This window comes from Pelobates fuscus, chromosome 8 (assembly GCF_036172605.1).
Source record: "Pelobates fuscus isolate aPelFus1 chromosome 8, aPelFus1.pri, whole genome shotgun sequence".
NCBI lineage: Eukaryota > Metazoa > Chordata > Amphibia > Anura > Pelobatidae > Pelobates > Pelobates fuscus.
Genome location: NC_086324.1, coordinates 61642798 through 61667381, shown reverse-complemented (window position 1 = coordinate 61667381; position 24584 = coordinate 61642798). Strand labels below are relative to the sequence as shown.

The 24584-nt window shown below is 38.5% G+C and overlaps 1 protein-coding gene across 12 annotated transcripts in view; it reads right to left on the bottom strand.

The window, feature by feature from the left end:
* The window catches only part of MAP2 (microtubule associated protein 2), a 223680-nt gene that overhangs the window by 14690 nt on the left and 184406 nt on the right, over positions 1 to 24584 (bottom strand). For 8 of the 12 annotated variants that reach the window (XM_063429924.1, XM_063429928.1, XM_063429927.1 and 5 more), the window contains 7 exons: positions 20143 to 20349; positions 19784 to 19918; positions 13389 to 13447; positions 10295 to 10442; positions 9781 to 10121; positions 2125 to 2217; positions 824 to 905 (listed from right to left, as the gene is read on the bottom strand). In XM_063429924.1, coding sequence (XP_063285994.1) covers positions 824 to 905; positions 2125 to 2217; positions 9781 to 10121; positions 10295 to 10442; positions 13389 to 13447; positions 19784 to 19918; positions 20143 to 20349 — 1065 coding nt within the window. The remainder of the gene's footprint in view (positions 1 to 823; positions 906 to 2124; positions 2218 to 9780; positions 10122 to 10294; positions 10443 to 13388; positions 13448 to 19783; positions 19919 to 20142; positions 20350 to 24584) is intronic. The other 4 variants (XM_063429929.1, XM_063429935.1, XM_063429933.1 and 1 more) reach the window with 3 other exon arrangements.

Below are 24584 nucleotides of genomic sequence, written 5' to 3'. Positions count from 1 at the left end.
GTTTATGGAAAGAGCAGTTCAGAAGTTAACTCCACTTTCCCATGAAGTTCTGTTGGCTGATTCAGCCAATAGTCTAAAAAAAATTGTTTTATCAAAAAGGGTAACAAGTTGTTGTAACATTAAAGGGACACTTCACGCACGAAGACCACAGATCTTCTCACTGAGGTGGTCTGGGTGCAGTGTCTAATTTGCACTTTGCCTGACAAAGTCCAGCTTCTTTAAAATCCCAATGGGAAAGCATTGATTCAATTCTTTCCTATGGGGAAGCTCTAATGGGTGCACATTAGGTTTCCCCATCGCTGTGATGTTGCGGGAGGAGGACACCGAGCCAAAAAGAAAGGGGTAAGTAAATAAAAGAGTTCTTAACCCTTTCATGACCTGGGACACGATCGCGGAGGTAGAGAGACACTATAGTGTTGGGAATATATTTTTGCATTCCTAACACTATAGCGTTCCTTTAAGTAAAATCTTAAATTTATATTTCCAGGTTTGGTAAAACATCCTAAAAACATATTAGTGAGTATGTAAGATAATTTTTTTGTGTGTGTGTGTGCGGATCAGCAGTATACCAATTATGGTTTTCATGGAAATGTTAAAGATTATGTGCAACTGTGATTTTACAATATAGCAAACTAAGTCAATTAAAATCTTACATATCTAGAAGAAGATTCAAGAATTATCTGGACTGTGGGATCTCATGATTTTGATTTGTTGCTAACAGAACCATTGACCAAGACATTAAATAATTTACTGTTACATTCTATTTAACGCCATATCTTTTTACCCTGACAATGTTGGTGTGAGGATTTTGCAATCTTTTTACCTGGTCTGTGGTGTATGTTCTTCAGAGATCCACATTTTGAAGTGATGTGACTAAGGTCAATCTTCTTGCTTTGAATCTGGACCTACAAAGAGCAAGCAGTGGGAAAACAATAAGAACAGAAACAGTAGTAACCATGGATATAAAAAGGCAGGAAGATTCTGAAGCATCTGAAAAAGAACTGATTTGCTAAGAATTTTTTCATGCTACAGATGACAGTGACAGTGTGAAGGCCAGTGCTGCAAGCATCTACGCAACTCACAACCCGATAGCAACCGAATACCATACTCATTCTTTGTTCTACCAAGGAAGGGTTAAAGATTAAGATTCTCATATAGGAGTTCCCATCACCACTTTATTTGCCTTTGAGCTTGCCTTGAAAACTTTGAGCCACTGCCTATACTACTCTGTAAAACAATACATCTGAATGAGTCAAGTGAACCTTCTGTGGAATAATGCTTAAACAACATCCTGTAGAGGAACAACAAAAATATAGGGCCTCAACCAGAGACATATAAACAGGTTACAATTGTATTGATTAATTACAAGGATGGAGATATCAGGGTGGATCAGGATAGCGGGACCAATAGCCCAGTTGTTCTATGCCCTGCTATCCCCAGGCTTGTCTTCAGCCAGTCTATATTTCTCTGGTTAAGGTAGTATTTTTGCTGCTGCCACAGCAGGATTCAGCATTATTGCCTTTTATCCATTTATTCTCAAGAGGAAATCGTGTGTCTGCCCTTTCGGAGATTCAATAAAAAATAGGAATATTTTGTACATTATGTTTTTACATTAACTGGACAAGCAGTACTGTACGACACGTTTTCCTCCAAAATTGCTTAGAAGGTAACCCAAGTACAAGAAACATTTTCAATCATTGTCTGTCTAAGGGTTCACTCACTATCCCCCATTTCCTTTCAAATAGATGTTTTACGTGTTCGGTACTACTGCCAAGATGATGTTCATTATCCCACTCACCCACTGTATTCCCATCTTTAATTTATATCTCATTCCTCTTTAATAAGATTGGGATTTGGATTCGAGTGAAGAGCCAAACACATTTCTTAACAATATATTTCTTAAAGGCATAATAGCTGATCTCAAGGAACCTGCTCAAGTCACCAGATAAGCTTTAGGAAACTCCATAAAAGAGTGAAGACAGAATAAACAAAGACATATAGGAAGGATCAGGTGTAGACATGTAAGGAGTGCCCAAAATCAGGATAGAACTCTGCATGATCTTTGGAATAAGCACCAAGGAAGTGGGGGGAGGAGATCCCATAGGAAAGCATATCCTTACTTACATTTCCTCCCCCAGCATTATGAGTGATGTTATCTTTTGAGCCACAACGCGACTGTACATCACTAAAATCAATCTTCTCACTTAAGATCTTAACCTAAAAGGAATGGGAGGCAAAATAAGTGTGCCTATGTGAAGTTATGTGTGCACCTTACCGAGAGATCTACTATACTGGAAGAGAATGTTTTAATTTTATTTGCTTTTTTCATAATATTTTGTTTCCTGTAACTTAAAGGAACACTCCAAGCACCATAACCACTAAAACACATTGGTTGTGGTTATGGTTCCAGATCTGTCCTGTTTCCCACTCTAATGCAAGTAGCCAGGCCTTCTTCTGAGGTCCACTATGCTCTGGTCATTTCCTCCACTGACAGCCATAAGCTCCTGGAAGGTGTTTTCTTGAGCTAAGTCCTGCCATGCAGGGCCAGCTCAATGGCTGAGAGAGTCAGCTGATTAGTCTCAGGCAATACAGGCAATAAGGTTTTCCCCGTCAGGTCTCATGGAGGAGGTTACTGGTGCCCAGACGTCCCCAGTCAAACCAGTTGGAAAGCACACTAAAGTGGTTATGGTGCTTGGAGCATTCCTTTAAAATATAATTAAATGATCCTAACAATCTCAAGTGAATCTGATACTTCATTTTAAAAGAGGCCCACATACAGCAGGTGGCAAATAATGTAAAAAACACAAAGTAGTAAAATAAAATTTCTACTTAAAAAGATACTCCAGGCGCATCCTGGGCACCAACACAATGTACATTTATTTGGTTGAGTTCTCATGTTCATGTTGTATTTGTCTAATTAGTTTTGCTTAAAAAGAAAAAGATTTTGCAGCTTTTGGCAGCCTAATCCCCTAGCCACAGAGCCTGACTAACGTTGTACAGAGCCCTAGACAGAGTACCAGGTTGGGCCCCCCTCCTAGAGCCATACGCTCGGTTTCTGTGAGTGGTCTGTGAGTCTGTGTCAACTGAGTGTTGTGTTTGGAGGACGGTGAGAGTTGAATAAGGGTACTGAGTGTGTTAATGTGTGCTGGCTGAGTGTTGTGTGTAGGGTGGCTGACTGTGTGTGTAGGTGAGTCTGAGTGTTGTGTGTGTATGTTTTCCCCCTCCCTGCCCTTTGGTGTCAGGCAAGGGTGAGGTGGATCCTTAGTAATCCAATGGAGGATTAACTGGATCCCTGGTGGTCTGGTTGGTGAGCTTCACATCTACACCAATATTAGGTACACACCACTTGAGAGCGCCACATGGTCTCTCGGTGCATCTTGATGATTCAGAGCACTGCAGCAAGCACTCTGAGTCATCGAAAATGACTGCAAGTACACTCTTCAAGTGGTCTGTTCCTGATACAGGAACAGACCACCATGCTCCTTCTTTTAATCTCCCTGCCAACTTGAGGAGTGCCCAGGCCTCCTAGGCAGCTGCTTTGGTTGCCCAACAGGTAATGGCTATGCTTATCAAGCCAAACCTTTTTACAAATCTGAGCTGGTGATATCACTCTACTGATCGCTGTCTTGGTTTTACCAGTACCCTTTACCCTTAGCAAGACTTTAACAAACTGCATAGATAATTATGAAGAATTGGCCAAGTTGGAGGTCTTGCAAAAAGAGGAGGTCCGGGAACAGAGATGGGGTAACCCAATATGTTGAATATACAAAAAGAAAGGGGGAGGGGGAGGAGAGAAAAAAGACCTGTTCCTGAATTAGAGTGTGCACCAAAATCTCAAAGAGCAAGAAACAGAGAGCGCTAGTACTAGATAAATGGCTATAACAGCCAAAAGATGTCTAGACAGTATATAAATAAATACCAATATTACTAGATAAGCTGCTAAAACAAAAGAAAATCCCAATTTCTAAAAGACATGCATATTTGAAATTTCAGCGCTTAGTAGATAATCCCCCTATTAATAAAGAGGGTCTTAAAATAAGAAACAGTAAAAGAAAATATGTGTAACACTGTAAACCATATAAAACTGAGAATAAATATGGAATAAGATAACAAATAAACTGAAAAAATAAAATAAAAAAGATATGAACTAAAGTGGAAAAAATCCAACAGATAAAAATCCAGAATCAAAAGTGGAAAAATACCACTGCAAAAATCCAAAGTACGGTAAAAAAGGGAGATGTAAGTCCTGCACCAAAATCCTAATGTGTAATGGAAAGTAGGGGTCCAGATATACGGAAATACCTTAGATAAAAGGGAAACAGAAACGGTATATAGTGTAAAACCGTAACACAATTTATTCAAATATAAAATCCCCCCCTACATAAATACTCTTACACGAAAAAAAGATACTCATCATATAGCAGACTGCTTCCATGCCCAGTAGTTAGTTCGAATGAAGCTGTGATTCCTCCAAGAAGACAGGAACTGCCCGGTGCACTCGGGAAAAAAATGTCTTTGATGTTGGTAGGGGAAACAGCGGACTTGCGGCAAATGCGGCTCAAGTTGGAAGCCGGTGGAACAGAGAATGCTGCAGATGAAGTCTCAATAGACACCTGATCAACGCGTTTCGCCCCTACTACGGGGGCTTTTTCAAGATAGGTGTCTCATGCCTAGCTTGGCAGTTATATACCTTTGCCGGGCAAAATTTCATTTAAAACTTTAAAGGTGTAGCTACAAGCAAATAAAAACTTTATCAACCAACATAAGCATTTCATATTCATTCAAAGGCTGTAACTTGAATTATACAAATCGCTGAGATGGGAATGCATGTGCATCTTAACCCATGAAATCTGAAGTGTATCATAACAAAATTTAGAAAAAATACACATATGACTTCTGTGTGCCATATTCCCAGTGTAACAACGTCTTAGTACATTTTTCTATATAATGGCAACTAATGTATACTTCTTTTTTCCTTGAAGAGCCACAATTTAGATATAGCGCTCTAATAATACCAACACTATAAAGTGTCCTATCAAGCATTAAAACAAATGAAAATATAATACATACATAAAGTAGAGATAAAAAGTGAAATAAAATAAAAATAGATATAAATGTAAATGTTTAATCCAGATTAGGACCTAAGGGTAAGTATATAGCAGGGACAGTAGCGACAGTATCTGTTAGGCCATATTTTGATCCCGACATTAGTAGGGGTGTATCTCCTAAACCCTTTAAGGACCAAAATCATAGAAAACATTCAAATAGTGATATACAGATCACTATAGTATATTCATTAATTCCAGCTCTGCATTTAGACCCCAGGGGACAAGGGTCTTCAAATTGTAGATCCAGAACATTTCTCGATAAGTTAGTATCCTACTCAGCTCTCCTCCCCTCCATGGCACCTCTAGTTTTTCAATGCCACAATATGATAGGAGTGTGGGATCACGATTGTGATGTGTATTAAAGTCTAAATGCAGAGCTGGAATTAATGAATATACTATAGTGATCTGTATATCACTATTTGAATGTTTTCTATGATTTTGGTCCTTAAAGGGTTTAGGAGATACACCCCTACTAATGTCGGGATCAAAATATGGCCTAACAGATACTGTCGCTACTGTCCCTGCTATATACTTACCCTTAGGTCCTAATCTGGATTAAACATTTACATTTATATCTATTTTTATTTTATTTCACTTTTTAACTCTACTTTATGTATGTATTATATTTTCATTTGTTTTAATGCTTGATAGGACACTTTATAGTGTTGGTATTATTAGAGCGCTATATCTAAATTGTGGCTCTTCAAGGAAAAAAGAAGTATACATTAGTTGCCATTATATAGAAAAATGTACTAAGACGTTGTTACACTGGGAATATGGCACACAGAAGTCATATGTGTATTTTTTCTAAATTTTGTTATGATACACTTCAGATTTCATGGGTTAAGATGCACATGCATTCCCATCTCAGCGATTTGTATAATTCAAGTTACAGCCTTTGAATGAATATGAAATGCTTATGTTGGTTGATAAAGTTTTTATTTGCTTGTAGCTACACCTTTAAAGTTTTAAATGAAATTTTGCCCGGCAAAGGTATATAACTGCCAAGCTAGGCATGAGACACCTATCTTGAAAAAGCCCCCGTAGTAGGGGCGAAACGCGTTGATCAGGTGTCTATTGAGACTTCATCTGCAGCATTCTCTGTTCCACCGGCTTCCGACTTGAGCCGCATTTGCCGCAAGTCCGCTGTTTCCCCTACCAACATCAAAGACATTTTTTTCCCGAGTGCACCGGGCAGTTCCTGTCTTCTTGGAGGAATCACAGCTTCATTCGAACTAACTACTGGGCATGGAAGCAGTCTGCTATATGATGAGTATCTCTTTTTTTCGTGTAAGAGTATTTATGTAGGGGGGGATTTTATATTTGAATAAATTGTGTTACGGTTTTACACTATATACCGTTTCTGTTTCCCTTTTATCTAAGGTATTTCCGTATATCTGGACCCCTACTTTCCATTACACATTAGGATTTTGGTGCAGGACTTACATCTCCCTTTTTTACCGTACTTTGGATTTTTGCAGTGGTATTTTTCCACTTTTGATTCTGGATTTTTATCTGTTGGATTTTTTCCACTTTAGTTCATATCTTTTTTATTTTATTTTTTCAGTTTATTTGTTATCTTATTCCATATTTATTCTCAGTTTTATATGGTTTACAGTGTTACACATATTTTCTTTTACTGTTTCTTATTTTAAGACCCTCTTTATTAATAGGGGGATTATCTACTAAGCGCTGAAATTTCAAATATGAAAATCTCAAAGAGAATAGTTACAGATAAAAGAAAATACTTTGTTTATAGATATACATCAAAATAGCTATCCCGGCTATAGTTGTCTGACTGGGTACAAAACAAATAGTCGCAGTCAACTAGCCGAGAACCAACAACATAATATACAGTAAAGAAATACAAATTCATAAGTAAGGGGGAAAAATACACTGGTTGAAATATCAAGTGTATGGTGTGCTGGGCTGGGTGACGGACCCTCTCTGTAGGAATTAATGAGAGAGGGGGCGGTAGGGGATTTTCCGTAGACAAGTACTGGGGTAAATAAACTTTCTCAGTATTCTAATCCACCAGTCACCCGTGGGTTAAAACCCAAAACCCAGCTCAATGAGCAGTAAGTTAATTTCCATATAGTCTTGTTGTGGCCACCAGGGGGTGAAACTCCTAGTAATTATAGCGATACGGCCCTTAATATCAACATGTCACTATTAATCAAAATATGATACTAAGAATGTCGGATGTATCAAGAGACTCAGTCTGATACTATATGACATATGCCCATACATGAAAACACAACCCTGGTCGTGGTCCCCAGACAACTTTATCGTTGTAATCTGCAGTCGGATTTAAGGAAACCATATGTCTGGTTGCGTATTTTGTGAAGTAGTAGGGCGGGTGGCCAGTTCCCTCTGTCTACCTTAGCCGATGTCTCCTATAGAACCTGAGGTGCCTCCAATGGCCAATACCATCTACTTTAAGTGCAGGGGAAGATTAACTTCAGTCCTGCATAGTAGTGGGTAGCCATAGGGAGCCCAGTATACCTAGGTCGGCTGGAGAGCTTGCGTGCCCCGGTTAGGTCGTTGCCGTCCACTCTTAGTGCTAACATATAAGTTATAGAGCAATCTAACGAGTGTCATAAAAGGGCACTCAGAGTATCGTGTCCCAGTTTGACGAGTATATATAGAGAGCAACAAAGTTGGAAAGGTGCCTTCGAGGGCACCCGGGGATAGGAAAGGTAGTAACGTAGATAAAGGAGGAGTACAGAGTTTGCTATAGGTATATTAACGTAAATCCACAAAATCCTGCTCATAGATGATAAATAAAAGGCTATTAGTTTGTCAACAAATGGACATGAAAGTCTATTTTGGTGCTAGATTGTTCATTAACACAGAGCTAGTGGTTCACTGGTACGTGTAATGATGAACTGTAATGACTAGTCTGTGTACACAGCAGAACAACTTATAGAAGGCACGTCAAAGAGACAATCAATTGTGTCTACATCAATTTGCGGGACATGCGGGAAAAGTATATCTGTCCCGCGTCCCGCTGTTATACCCTGGTCGGTAAAGTCTGAAGTGCCCCAAATGGCAAGTACCGTCTACTCTAAGTGCAGGGAAAGATTAAATAACGTCCTGCATATTAGTGAGTAGCGGTAGGGAGCACCGTATGCCTAGGTCGGCTGGAGAGCTTGCGTGCCCCGGTTAAGTTATTGCCGTCCACTCTTGGTGCTGAACAATAGGTTACACAGCAATCTGACGAGTAGCATAGAGGAGCACTCAGAGTATCGCGCCCCGACGCGCGTTTCGCCTGACTCACAGGCTCATCAGGGGGAACTGATTCGTCAGTTTGTCAGGACTAAATAGCCCGCCCTTAACTTTCATTGGTTCCCTGTAGTTTGAAACCAAAAAGGGGTTGTACGGTGGCCGGTATGGCTCAGAAAGGTGTCTAGAGTTAGATGGGAGAGATTCTCCAATTGCACTTTAGTGCCAGGAGCCCATAGTTCCATATAATGGAAAAATACATGTCTTGTGTGTGACATTAGTTCATGCTGAGACCTTGGAGGAGGAAAAGCCTTAGAGGGGGAGAAACCAAAAAGTGGTTTACTCCCATGGCTCCTATCCTTCTAGTGGGTCACCGCAGAAAAAGTCTGGTGTTGTATGGTCCATGAGAGGAGGGTTAACTCGTGTCTATAGACCAAAATCCCGAAAAAATCAATTGGGATAGATATTTTGATGAGACAATGGAGTACTATAGTTAGAGGTTAGGTAAGGTCCATTAGGACCTATGGTAAAGCCCTAAGGGTTTGCCAGTTAAAGTCCAAGGTAGACTGGATATTTATATTATACTGTACTGAAGCCAATCCTCAGGGCAATACAGGACAGTAGGTGTGTGGATGGATTCATGGTTTCATGAATCAATTACCTGTGTAGAAATGGTGTGTAGTTAAACTCCTCATTCAGACCTAGAGGGGCTAAGGTCTTGAATGAGAAGATCCACTGAGATTCTTTCCTGAGCAGACTTTTATATACACTTGATATTTCAACCAGTGTATTTTTCCCCCTTACTTATGAATTTGTATTTCTTTACTGTATATTATGTTGTTGGTTCTCGGCTAGTTGACTGCGACTATTTGTTTTGTACCCAGTCAGACAACTATAGCCGGGATAGCTATTTTGATGTATATCTATAAACAAAGTATTTTCTTTTATCTGTAACTATTCTCTTTGAGATTTTGGTGCACACTCTAATTCAGGAACAGGTCTTTTTTCTCTCCTCCCCCTCCCCCTTTCTTTTTGTAAACTGCATAGATAAGAACAGTTCAGTTACTGACTGTGGGGCAGAGCCACGTCAACAGCTCAGCTCACATTGACCTCTCACTGACTGTGCTACACTGCTTACCTTCCAATCAGGAAGATGTTTTATGAAAAAGGGGTAAAGGTATTATTTATCCTATAGAAAGCAGCAAAATGTTTTTACTTTTAAAAGAAAACTACATAGATTTCAACATGAAGAAAAATACAGCATGAAAATAGGGCATTAAGGTCAAAAACAAATGTACTTATGTTTGGCTGGTGCCCAGAGTGTTTCTTTAAGGTGTGTGACAAGTATAACAGAGGCAAGGTCACATGTTAAATTAAATACTGCATTGCTACAATGCTTTTCATTCATATGGACTAAGCCTAGAAAAAAACTATAGGATGCTCATACCTGTCCACCCTTAGGTTGGTACTTAATATTGTCTGTGGATCCAATCTTGGATCTAATGTTCTTCAGATCTGGCATAGGCTGGCTTGCGACACGCATTTGTTTGGGTGTTCCAGGAGACTTTGGCGGTGTGCGTAGGATGGCGACTTTCTTCTCAGAGAAATACATAGCAGATTTTGGTGTTCCTGGAGTACGAGGTGTACGGGAGTAACTTGGAGTACCCGGTGTGCCTGGTGTTCGGGAAGCATAGCTAGGCGGTGTCCCAGGTGTAATAGCAGTAGAACCTGGGGTGGTTGGGGTAGAAGTACCACTCTTCCCTGTTCGACTCCATATTGGCTCAGACCCTACAGGTAAATGAAAATGAAACATATTAGGAGAAATGCATAGAAAAATTATTTGGTAACTGAATTCGAAAAAAATTAAGTTATAATGTGGAAATGTTTTATAAAAGGTGACGGGGCAAAAGCATAATTTAGAATTGGACTTCCTTTAATAATGTTACTTCTCAAAAACCTACTCGTAGTGCGACGGGCTGAAGAGGACACAGATGTGCTGGTAGAGAAAGAATTTTCCTCTTTATCAGCAGGGAATGTTTTTCTGGTGGGGTGTATGGACGACGGCCTTGGTAAGGATGAGCGTTTCTCTGGACTCTTGTTCATGCCATCCTATCAAATAAATCAAAATTATTAGGACATGTATTAATATTTACCTATACAACCATCTAACTTACTTCTCTTTGAAGCCTGAACCTTATATGCAAGGTTCACCTGGAATCTTAACAGATTCCTTTTAAAAATATTGATCTTCTCTTTCTAGTTAAGTTATTAATTTGTTAAAAACCTTCTCTTAGTTGCAATATCAAAATATTAATTTGCTGACTCTGGTAACCTGTGACTGAACAATATATAAAAAATATTAAACATATTAGAGCCAAGTAGACTCAAACTGTAAGCTCTACAATCTCCGATATATAAATATATATATGTATAGCCTCTATCTTACCTTTTTTCTAGAGCTGGGTAAGCTGTGTAAAATTAAGCTGTCTTTTGGCCCCTCGACTGAAGATGGCATTAAATATATATTTGTCAATGTAGGGGAGGCCTTCCTAGCAAAACAACAGTTAGAGGATCTCGTTTGTGGGCTTGAGAGGACTAAAGCTTTACTCTGGTCTACTGCTGATCTTGATAAAGCTGAGTTCTAGCCATGACAGAGACACAAATAAGTAAAATAACACATGCATTAGGAGAGCCATTTCCAGCATTTTCTGAAGAATTGTAGAACAAGACACATCATTATTAAAGGGAGAAACTGTTATTGCCATATTTGCAATTGGTATTTTATATGCAAATATATTGATATATTGATTAAATATTCACTTGTTAAAAGCAAATCTTGCAAACCATAATGAGACCAACTGCATACATTGTCCATGTGTTATGTGAAATCAAATCATAAAAAAATAACGAAAATAAGATAAATCCATTATTGTTTGTTAAAGGAATACTATAGGGTCAGGAACACAAACATGTATTCTTGACCTTATAGTGTAAAAAACACCATCTAGCCCTCCAGTCCCCCCTCCCCTTCTTACTCCCCTAAATATAGTACAATCATACTTTCATTCCAGTCTGCTGTTACTGGCTATGCCCCTGGTCTGCTTTATTGGCTAACATCACCAGAAGTGATGATCTGAGCCAATCACAATGTTTTCCCACAGGAAAGCATTGGATTGGCTGAGGCTGTCAAGGAGGCGGTTCATGGGCAGAGCCAGCACAAGCCAAACACTATACTGGCCAATCAGCATCTCCTCATAGAGATGCATTGAATCAATGCACCTTCATGAGGAAAGTTCAGTGTCTCCACGCAGAGGGTGTAGACACTGAAGGTCAGCGCTACTTCCCCAGGAAGCACCTCTAGTAGCCATCTGAGCAGGGCCAGATTAACATAGGGGCTGATGGAGCTGCAGCTCCAGGCCCAGGCCCAGGCCCATGGAATAGGCCCATTTTTTATTTTTACATTACTCTTAGGTTTGCCACCTGACTGGTATTTTAAGGCGCAGACGGTATTTGAGGCTACTTGGCCGTGACGGTATTGCAGAAATACCTGCAATATAAATGCAAATATTTTTCTCAGTATAAACGGAGATTACTCTGCAATACCAGTACCGGCCAGTAAGGGTCACTGTGTATGGAGAGAGACATGGATAGGAAGTTACAGCATCTCCCTGCCTCTCTCTACACTGCTACACAGCACAGATAGTTCAGACAGCAGCTCCCAGCCTGCAGAGACAGACTACAGCTCAGGTATGTGAAGGATTGGGGGAAAGGCAGCAGCGAGACATCGGGACACTGAGACACGTGGGGACACTAAGACACTTGGGGACAATGGGAAACATGGGGACAATGAGACATCGGGACGCTGTGAGACATAGGGATACACATTGTGACTTGGAGACACAAGGGACACAGTGTCCCCTAGTGTCCCCATGTCTCTCAGTGTCCCCATGTCTCCCAGTGTCCCCAAATGCCTGTGTGCCAATGTCTCCCAGCCAGTGTCCCTAGTGTCTCTGTGTCCCCATGTCCCACAGTGTCCCTAAATGTCTCAGTGTCCCCATGTCTCCCAGTGTCTCCATGTCTATGTCCAAAAGTGTCCCCAAATGTCTGTGTCCCAATGCCTCCCAGCCAGTGTCCCTAGTGTCCCCATGTCTCCCAGTGTCCTCATGTCTGTATCCACAAGTGCCTCCATGACTCCCAGTGTCCCCATGTCTCACTGTGTCCCCATGTCTCTCTGTGTCCACTAGTATCCTAGTGACATGGAACACACTGGGAGAAATGGAGACACAGACACTGGCAGACTAGGGGACTGGGCGACATGGGGACACTGACACTGTGATACATTGGGACAATGATGTCAGGCTGGCCTTCCAAATCTTTGGACAGACATGCCACCTTTTTGGGCATGTTCGCCCCTTTTGGCAGTTCTGGTCACGTGATTAACGTCAGAGGGCCACCCTTTTACCCCGCCCATTGACTTCCTGCTTCACTGGACACTGCTGTTAGGGGGTATGGATTTACTTGAAAGATAAAAGCATAAATTAGATGAAGAGATTAGCATAGAGATTGTGTTTTCTTATAGCTGCATCCTTTGAGTTTCCCTCCAACACCAACTCCATCGCTTGAGAGGTATGACTATTTTAGTGTTTTTGGTCGATAAGATTCTGTAATTAGGCCCCATCATAGTTGTCAGCAACAGGCCCACTGGGCTCTTAATCTGGCCCTGCATCTGAGGAGTGGCCAGTGGAGGTATCCCTAGGCTATAATGTAAACACTGCCTTTTCTCTGAAAAAACAGTACAGTACTGCAAAAAGCCTGAATGGAATGATGTTGCATGGAATGCTGTAGTTGTTCTGGTGACTACAGTGTCCCTTTAATGTAGCCACTTAACAAATGACAATAATGGTTACCTACAACTTCCAATTTCCCAGCATATGGTGGGAAATAATGGGAGCTAATTTGACAGTCCTCATTGTAGATGCTAAAAGCCCATTAAAGTGTTTCAATTTGAAAGATTAGAACATGAAATATATAAGTTGAAAATAAGCAGACACTTACCATGATCCTGTCTTTAGACTGTCGATGTGCACTAGGGACCTGTTGTGGTTCTCCCCCAGCTGGTATCAGTTCAGGAAAAAGAAAAGAAAAAGAAAGCGTTTATAACTGGAACACGTATGCCATGCGGAATCACCACTAAAAACAAGCTTTTAATTCAGGTATTAAGGTGGATAACACGGGCTCTTCATAAGTCACACTCACACTTTCTTCTTCCACTTGAAAGTCTTGGTGTAACAGTATTCAATCATACTGCAACACTACATTCTAGGCGCTGTAGTGTACTGTAAGTGAACCTCTAGAGTCAGGTACTCTGGAAGCATGTCTGTTGGTCAAGTTCAGTACGTCATATGAAAAACCGCACAGGATTTTATTGAATCCACAAGGAGCAAACTGATATTAGATCCTGGTAATGAGCCTAAAGTTTACAAGTCTTCGGTGTTTAATTAACAGATATGAAAGATTTAATTTGCAAGATCTCCTAAAGCTCAAAAACATACAATTTGTAAAATTATTATTCAGATGGTAAACTCACGAGCCATCTAGCTTAGTACTTTGTATTAAATGGCTGCAAATACTAGATCTATATTTCTTTTCTATTGCTTTGTCTGTACTGTCTATTTTCCTGATTCTACAGTGCAGACAAAAATGTTGACACTTTAAAAATACTAGAATAATAATCTACAATATGTGTGATGTGGTATTTTGTGCTTGATGGCACTCGGTTGTCTGTGAGTGATAGAGGTTGCCTGTCTTTATCATCTAATTATTTAGAAATGTGTATGTTGCCAAAAAAGGCTCATAAATAAGGTACACTGCAGTAGAATAAGCATTGTTTTACAAAATGGATATTTTCTAATAAGAACACGTGGAAACCTTAAAATGGTAAACAATCCACAGCAATAATGCAATATGTGAAATAACAACACCCATCACACTCATCCATTCATACACAATATATAGAAATAACTTTGTGACTACCATTCCAGTTATTTTATTTATTAAAGCAATGTTTCGACCCAATGAGTGTCTTTGAGGCTTGACAATGACCGTCATTAAGTGAAAGTGGTGCTAGTTCTCCAGTTGACTGGATAAAAGAATTTGTCACATTTGGAGTGCCAAAAATTATTTCTTTATAATGCTAGGGACCCGGTGGTTGAAATTCTATTCAAGTAAGTTCTCTCTTTGATGAGCCAGTCTACTTTACATCTGATCTTGCACAAAGATACTCATTCGCACAATAGCGCACAGTCGCACACAAGCTTGTATTATAAATGGCAAATGGAGGCTAAAATAGCAAACCGTGGCCATAGCTGAATCGAAAAATGTCCCTAAATCAGAAATTGTTTCCTTAATTAAATTAGATTTTCGGTTTCCTACAATTCAGTGGTTAGTGAATGCCCATCTGCAATTTAAACCACCCACAGTGAGGTTGAGGTCAAAAGGTTTAAGAAGCTTAAACTTATGTCCTACATGGGTGTAAAACAAGTATTTCTGACTCTGCAAGCCATAGATTTATCTAGATTTTCTTTAAATATAAACTCCTGGCATTAAGATTAGTTTGAGAAAAATGATGTACATAAAACCAGTAGCTTCAGAAAATACACTGCACACTCACCTGTGAGTACACAAACTCCATTTGCACAGTATATTTTAAACATTGTTGAATATGCGAATCACGGCTCACTATATTCTTTAAATATTTCCTCCAAAGAAAATAGGAAAGTCTATCAGCTGGAAAAGCCAGAACAAGAAGTAGTTGAGCCCTTACATTCAGTGCCTTGGGCTGGCTACTGTGCCTGGTGTGGTGCTGATGAGGTTAAATACATCATGCACCATATGATGTCACAGTTATTTTGATGTTTTCCAGCCAAATGTCTTTCAAGCTGTTTAATTTTGACTTCCTTCTTTTTAAACCAAAAGATAATAGGGTTTTAATGAACAATGTACAAAGGTGCAAGATTTTATTTCCTCTCTTGCTGAATTCCAAAATAAATGAGAGGGTGAAATGTGAGGGTGATAGGCTAGCTGTAAAGTAATGGGCTGTTTATGTAAATTCTACTACGTAATTAATCTATCATCGCTAAATTAGCAGAAGAGATGTAACCCTTTGCTGCCTGTTGTCTCAGGTCAAACTAACAATATTCTCTATAGATTGTTATTTGAGAATACTAGTTAAAATTAAAATTATGTAACACTTCAAATTCTTAAGTTTCATGTATTCCTTCATACATTGCAGACATTTAGACTGAATGGGGAGGGGGAAGGGGGGGGGGGCAAAGAGAGTTAAACATTATTATTAGATGTTATATTGTATCATTTATCTGGCTATATTGTCAACATGTATATGAGAAAAGTACTTAGAAAGATAAATAATTTTATAACATACAAATGATATGAAGCTAATACATTTTTTTTAAAAAGCTCAAATACGCTACTTATGGGTATCCGTAAGAAATATGCTGGTATGTGTGGGGATTCATGTCCCCAAAATGTATTCGGAAAGGTTAACACATGACTGCTATTGCAGCATGCAAGAATGCCCTAATATGTGATTAGAGCTCTCCCTATGGACTACCAATGGACTTTGGCAACAGTTCAAACAATGAGCCATTCAGGCTCATTCCCAGCACAGACATATAAGCCCAAAATGTCCTGAATGTTCTAGCTTGGGTCCTGAGTCTCACTACCCCAGGATATCCATCTAGTGATCCATCTAGTGGTACACCAGAAGAAATACCAAAAAAGCAAATGCACATCTACAACAAAGTCCACCTACAAGAGGCAAATGTACGACTGGTCAGTTCCTCAGTAAAGAAATGTTTTCCATTCATGCGGTGACAAACAGAGAGGGAGCAGAAGGGAATATATGTATTTCATTTTGTATTGCAACACAATTTCGATAAAAAAACAAAGCCTGTGTATAAACCTGGTTGATAGTGAAGGGTTAAAACCCTTCTACTTATTCAAACATTTAATAAAGAGACATTCATATTGACTTAAATATATTGTTCTATTATCAATAACTATATTTAAGGCTATAGCCCTAAGAATGGAAATTGTGGAGAATAGAAAAGGGGATTCCAAATGCTTGGTCAAAATGAATAGTAAGTTGTTAAAACAGCTGGTGTTTACAGTTCTGCCAGGAAATTTGAAATTAGACTGTCACTTTTTCACAAATTCCGTATTCAGTGCATAAATGACTTGTATGTCAAGCAAAGAGAAAAAGTAGATTTTGACATTATTCTGTAAAGAACATTACTGTTTTATGCTTAACTTAGCAATATCTAAAGATGTTTGTTATTTTTTACCATAGTAGTATCATTGGATTTTCCTACTGCCCCGAGGTTTGTTACTTGATGTTAATTATAAAAATTAATGAAGAATTAAACACACTATGCATCTGCTTTGAAATCTATACATTTATACTAATCTGCTATTTTAAAATCTGTTTTTCAATCTTCAATCACACTGTGGAATATTATATTTCATTCACTCATCGAAAATAATTGACTGTGTGTGTGGATAAAAAGCTTGCAATCTGTTTTCCTTCAATAATAAAGACAATGGAGGGATTATTTAAGTAATATTCTGCTTTATTTATTCACTCAACAAACTATTCAGTCCCCAGTAGACCTCAAAGGATAAGAGGAACACTCCAAGCTCTATAACCACTAGCCCGCTCTAGTGGGTATGGTGTCAGGGGTGACCTGGGGCCCTCCATGGGTAAGTGGTCAAACTGTTTGAGGATGGTGTGACAACTTACCTGCTGCACTGAGCTAAGCTGGCAATACTGGAGAACACACATTGACTTCTAGGAGAAAGTGGCCAGTCCTGGCTGGGTGGCCCAGCTGATTGTAGTGCTTATAGTGGTTGGAGTGTTGCTTTAATTTCAAACCTCACATTTCATTTCAGCGTTTGTATGTGACTGTTTTGAGACCCACAGCACAACAACAGCATGTTTCAATAGCTATTTTATAAAATAAACTCTCTGGTTTCTAAAAAACTTTCACAGATCTAACACTAAGGTATATACTACACTTTGAATACCACTGTTAAAGTTTGGGTTTATACCATATCACTATAAAATGACAAGTGAGTGCAAGATATGCTGCTTAATAAAACACTGAACACTTCTTTATGAAATAGTATTTAAATCTAATATATAGGCATCCAGGTTTATAACTGCTCAATTTTTGATTGGAATGACTGTATAAAAACACTAAGCTTGGCAACAGTCTCACCTTCAAGCTAAAGAGATGCAGCGATGTGGGAAGATAACGAGGGACCTACGTTTTAAACTAAAATCACAGCAATAAAATCCTAGATTATAAAATTGCTTGAGCAGGGCCATCTTCATCTTTTGGTTCTTTCTCGATAATCTTGTTTCTTAATTACCTGCTTTTTTATATCATTTTGAAACATTTTTAGAACACTGTAAAATATGCTGGAGCTATATATTATTATAATTATTATAAATTGCACATTTTTAGATAATAAAATGGCAACCTAAATATAATTTAATTCTCTTTATTCACACATGGAGTGTGAAGGTTTCAAATTAGGAGACACTGAGTGTATGGATATATTTTAGCAATAGTTGAAACCACAGGTTCAACAGTCATGAAAATAGGTACATTGTCTCCTTAGTCACCGGCTTAAATTGCACCAAATTCTTCAGTGCCCGTAGATCAAGCACCAACGTACCTAACATATAAGGCTAAAGTGAAAGTTGTCCTAATGTGCTTTGCCTTACAATGAGTGAATTGCTGTGAAAAAGCATGTCGGGATTCAGTAAAATGTGAATGAGCACACTGCAAACTCAGTCCATGTAGCCAAAACCACCAATAGACTAAAGGTAAATCAACTCAATGCACACTGTCCACCTATGTCCAAACACACCAACACCCACCAAGCAGTTCATAGTTTATAGTAAAAGCTATGTATAAACACAACCGATGTACCTACCTGCATTTAACATTGATGCCCACCGTGACACTAAGTAGAACTACATATATAAAAAGGAGATCTCTGGGTAGATGTCCCTCCCACCCCCCATTTCCTAGAACCTAGATAGCTATTCAGTAACAGAATGCAATATGCTTGTTCTTCTGTCAAAGAAACAAGTGGAACAATTCTATTCTCAGATTGATTCGCTAAGCTAAGTTTTAAAGAGACCTGACCTATAGCTATTCAGATTTTCGCCTGCTTTTTCGAGGAACAAACCATTTATGAGACTTTTTGTAGATTTATTAATTATTGTCTGAAATTAAAAAAAAAAAAAACTAAAATTTTAGGCAACAACTGATATAAGTCAGTTATGTTTTCAGTTTGGATATATTTTCCTAAAATTTGAAATTCACCTTGAATTCTTTTTGAATTCCTGATAATTCTCACTGTAGAGAATAACACTGATACAGTCATAGAAAGAAATTCTAAAGTAAAAACCATTTATATCTGTATATGACTCCCTATCTGGTAATCCTCAAAAACAGACTGATGTTTGATATTCATTAATTATCTAACTTTGAATCCTGAAATTTGATTATAAAAAAAAATCTTATTTCGGTTTTCAAGAAAAAGTTACATTTTGCTTCCATAAGTGTCAACCAGAATTTTTGTCATTTATCTACACACAGAAAAATGAAATTACTCTAAATAAGCTCACTGATGTTCTTTGTTTTTGTTTTTTTGGGTTTTTTTTTTTTGGTTAAATCTTCATTTGGAATACCACTTCAAAATAGAATATGAATATATAACCACTGTTTTCTGGTTCAGTAATGTAATAATGTTTTTGACATATGAAAATTAGGAAGAAAGTAGTCTCATGCAGTTAAGCAATTGCATTGTTTGAGAACATTATTCAGAGTTACTGATCCACTCATTAATGAAGAGCAGATACCAAGCAGATGCGCTTAATGTATGAAACGTAAGCAAATCAATGAAATGTGTACCATGGTTGCAAGCGATCATGAGGTTTCCCCCAGAACAGAGACATGGATATACAAACTTCTAAGAAAGCACTAACGTCACTATGCCAAGATACAACCAATGCACTCTTATGGTTCTCGCAAGCGAATGTGATCATGAGTTCTGCAAAGAAATGAACAAGAATCCATAAATAAACCAACAAATAACACAATAACTTAAATTAAAAAAGAAAAAAACAACACAAACTAAAATAAAAGTTGCAAAGGTAATAAAATGGGAAAGTTGTTTTCATGAAGCCTGAAAATTTCTCCAAATCAAAAGAAACAAAACAAAAATAAAGAAAAAAGAAAAGTCCTACACAGATGAGATTTGCAAGCAACGCCACATGAAGACCAACTAAAATAATGTTTGCCAGCCACATTTGCAAAAAATAAAATAGAAAAATATAAACAGAACAGAGCAGTCACCTGCCGGCTTCCTTCTCACGCAGGACAGATGAGCAGGTCTAGACTGCTTGACGGCAGGTTTTAAAATAATTTTCCTGGATGGGGAGTGAGGTTGAACATCTGACTTTTTAGACATTTCAGCTTTCTTAAGTACTGCTACAGGCAGAGAAAATAAGAAAAGAAATAGACAGAAAGAGAAAGAGAAACAGCATAGAGAAAGAGAGAAGAGAGAGAAAGTAAGAATACATGGTCAGGGGGATGAAAAAACAAAGTAGTATACATCATGCCAAGGACATATTTAATATTTGCGTTAACAGTAACAATATTTTGGTGGATGCACCAAACTTTATTTGGATAGAAATGATGAGTAAGTGATGGACCTTTTTTCCTTCTCACTTCATCTCTGGAGGTTGCGCTGGGTTCCCGTTTCGTCATCTTTCTCTCGGGAGTAGACATTCGACCTCGACCAGATTTTAAAGGCTTCTCCTTTCTAAATCTCTCAACAGTTGGTCGCTGCACATCTGGTTCAACCTTCTCTTCCTTAGGAATGGCCTCTATCGCCTCAGTCATAATGCTCCTATCATCATCTGCACGATAAACACAGTTAAAAAAGCAGCAGGATATGAGGTCACCCAGTGATAGTAGCTTGGACAGATGACCTTGTCCTTCTGTATGGTCTACAGTCTAGACTAGATGGCTATATTCAAAATGAAACAGAGTTAAATAGCAAAAATAATGTGGCATGGTCACTTGAAAAAGGGGCAAAGAACCTGGTTTAGCAATAAGAGTAGTAAGGCATTCAACACTTTCTTCACTCACATGTGAATGATCAGTGAGATCACTCTTCTGCTGTTTCCTCGCTCCTTGCGGTGTTAATGAATTAATATAATTAATAAAACAATATATGTGCTATGATATAATATATGGTGCCTACACCCCTTATTGGAGAGGGTTCCCTAATTAAAGTACCTCTCCGAGCAGCATAACTAATACAGCTTGCTGTACTGGCTATGATGCCAGAAGAGCCTTGTGTCCCATTGTAAGGAGTCAACCATTTTAGAACAGTTTCACTTCTTACCTGGGATCCACTGGATGCTTCTCATTGCCTCCACTACACCTCCACTACAGCTTCTGTTAGCTCTCCTGAGTCACGTCTTGAAGTGCCGGGCTAACTAATTGGGTGAGAGCATCAGCTGATCGTTTTAAGCCAGCGAGATAAGCCCTGCACCCGTAGGCTTAGTTCAGAGGAGACAGCTTCTGATTCTCACTGAGCAGTACTTGAGGGGAGCGGTGGCAGGCACACCTAATCAAGAAGCCAAAAACTTTCTAAAATTTTTGACTCCATGCAATGGGAGGGAGGCTCCAGTGCGCTCCTGGCACCGTTACTATAATCAATACAGCATGCTGGTGCCTTTATGTATGACCCTAAAAATTAACCCAGTACAAGGGACCTTATCTGGTAAGTTTCTTTCCTGTGCAAAAACATGCCAAATTTAAAATGTATGTAATAAACACAATAAAAAACAGATAGAATCAATTGTATTAGGCATGAAAAACTGCTGACATAAATCCGTAATATCCTACAGGGGGTTGGTATTATACACATTGTCACTAAGTTATTGTCGCTCTTGCAGTTAACAACAATAAAATGAAATGTGTAAGCTGAATGCATCAATTTGAATTATTGTACATTCAACTAATTTGGCATCCAGTGTTTTCATGTTTCCGATTCTTGAATAAATGAGGGAGTACTAATATTTTTGTTGAAAAAAAAGTTATTTATTTTGTCTGCATGCTAACCCTTTACAAACTCTCTTATTACTAAACTACTAATTATGCAGTTGTGAGGGGTGCAGATAGCTGACAGCTGCTCATTGTTGTCAGCTGTGTATTCGTTCATCTCAGTTGCCCTTACGTTTTCACAGCAGCTTTCTGAATAAATAAGCACACATCATCTACGAGCCAAAAGAGCCAAACTCGCAAAGCTGTTGATTCGAGATCTAAAAGAGGCGTTCTAATATGTTACATATTAACACTTGCTTTTGTTGGAGCATTAAGCTGTTTCAATTACATTTTAACTAGGTTATGTTGACCCAGAACAGAATAATAATAATGCTGATAATAAACCTTTGATTTATTAAAAGTACTATTTAAGCAAAATGTTGCTCCTCCATAAAATAGACAGAAACTACAAGTTTTTACTTACAAGAGTATTCTAATTCTCAAACCTATTGGATATCTTAGGAGCACCTGGGGTATGTGTGCAGTACAAATATTTATTTATTGATTCTGAAGCAATTATGAATCATTAATAATAATATAGCAATTATGCTTGGTTGTATAGGGAGAGGTATTAGCAGTAGAAAGAGAGAAGTGCTCATGCCATTGTACAGAACACTGGTGAAACCTCACTTGGAGTATTGTACGCAGTACTGGAGACCGTATCTCCAGAAGAATATTGATACTTTAGAGAGAGTTCTGAAAAGGGCTACTAAACTGGTTCATGGATTGCAGGATAAAACTTACCAGGAAAGGTTAAAAAGATCTTAACATGTATAGCTTGGAGGAAAGATGAGACGGGGGGATATGATAGAAACATTTAAAGGGACACTATAGTCACCTGAACAACTTTAGCTTAATGAAGCAGTTTTGGTGTATAGAACATGCCCCTGCAGCCTCACTGCTCAATCCTCTGCCATTTAGGAGTTAAATCCCTTTGTTTATGAACCCTAGTCACACCTCCCTGCATGTGACTTGCACAGCCTTCCATAAACACTTCCTGTAAAGAGAGTCCTATTTAGGCTTTCTTTATTGCAAGTTCTGTTTAATTAAGATTGTCTTATCCCCTGCTATGTTAATAGCTTGCTAGACCCTGCAAGACCCTCCTGTATGTGGTTAAAGTTCAATTTAGAGATTGAGATACAATTATTTAATGCAAATTACATCTGTTTGAAAGTGAAACCATTTTTTTTTCCATGCAGGCTCTGTCAATCATAGCCAGGGGAGGTGTGGCTAGGGCTGCATAAACAGAAACAAAGTGATTTAACTCCTAAACAACAGTGAATTGAGCAGTGAAATTGCAGGGGAATGATCTATACACTAAAACTGCTTCATTGAGCTAAAGTTGTTTAGGTGACTATAGTGTCCCTTTAAATACATAAAGGGAATCAACACAGTAAAGGAGGAGGCTATATTTAAAACAAGAAAAACTACCACAACAAGAGAACATAGTCTTAAATTAGAGGGCAAAGGTTTAAAAACAATATCAGGAAGTATTACTTTACTGAGAGGGTAGTGGATGCATGGAATAGCCTTCCAGCTGAAGTGGTAGAGGTTAACACAGTGAGAGAGTTTAAGCATGCGTGGGAAAGGCATAAGGCTATCCTAGACTTAAGATAAGGCCAGGGACTAATTAAAAGTATTTCAAAATATTGGGCATACTAGATGGGCCGAATGGTTCTTATCTGCCGTCACATTCTATGTTTCTATGTGTGCACCTCAATTCATTAGCATTTTGTTTGAGTGTAAATCTACATGTCTACTGGTCAGGCTACCTGCGTTTTATCTTTTCAGATTAATGTATCACACATTGTCATTTAGTTATTTAAAATAACTCATACACAAAGGAGATGATGTGTATTAGTATACAGACTACGGTTAACAGGAATCCCAAGATAATTAATTTGGCAAAAAAGGGAACCAGTGCAGGTAGGAGGAGAATCTGTATTGTCCACCCAACCATCTGCCCGTTCAGATGTCATTTTATACCATGCATAAATACAGCATAATCCATTAACTATCGGGTTCATATAGTGTGAAACATTTCAAGTCCATGGCAAATGTTGATGACTATACTGTTGATACGTACGTGAGTCACATCTATTCAGCACTGGTAGATTTGCAGGTGAGCCAAGACGGTATCAGCAGTAGTTGAACCGTAATATTATCCTGGGATGAAGTCTTTGGCAATGTTTCCGCTGATCATTGGGGTTACATAGAAGGCAACATTCGCTGTACTAGATATTATGAGACCAGGTACTAATACTTCTACTGTTAGTATATGCATAGTCTATCTATGGCAATGTGTCAAGGTATTTTCACAAATAACTACATAATTTACTACAGGTGTGTCCAGGAAAATAAATCCCCAGACTCTGCAGGACTACAGTTTCCATGGTGCTTTGCCATCTGGTGAAGCGTCATGGGAGTAGTGGTTCTGCAAGAGCTGGGGATCTACTTTTTGGTCACTTCTAACTTACAATAGACATATATAGATCTAGATATATTACATATATAAAACCCTCACTGGGCCTTGGAATGCGTACATGACGATAGCTGAAATTCATATTTGCAATTTGCATAATTAAATGCACACAGAGGTGAGAAGAAGTCCTGTGGGCAGACAACACAGATAGGAATGACACTAGTACAGAAATAACTTAACACCATACTAGATGCATTCTGGAGACAACCTAGGCACAGGGGATATATATAGCTAGGGTAAGCATGCTGCAAAGTAAAAAAAAAAGAAAAATAGGAATTCTAGCTATCCATCTTCAATATGTGCTATGGTTGGATCTAATGAAAAGTATATTTTTCAAACACCTCATAATGTGTAATGTATTTTGGTTATAGGTTGTGTATAATCATGTGTTACTGTTTTGTGTTACAGAGTTAAACACAATGATAAAGATGTGGTCAAGAGTTCTCATTTTGAATTCAAGAACATATATTATATAGGGAACACAAACAGTGACAAGCTATTTTATCCATGCCAGATCACATCTTCAGCACCATCACACTGCAAATTAGTATCTTTGAG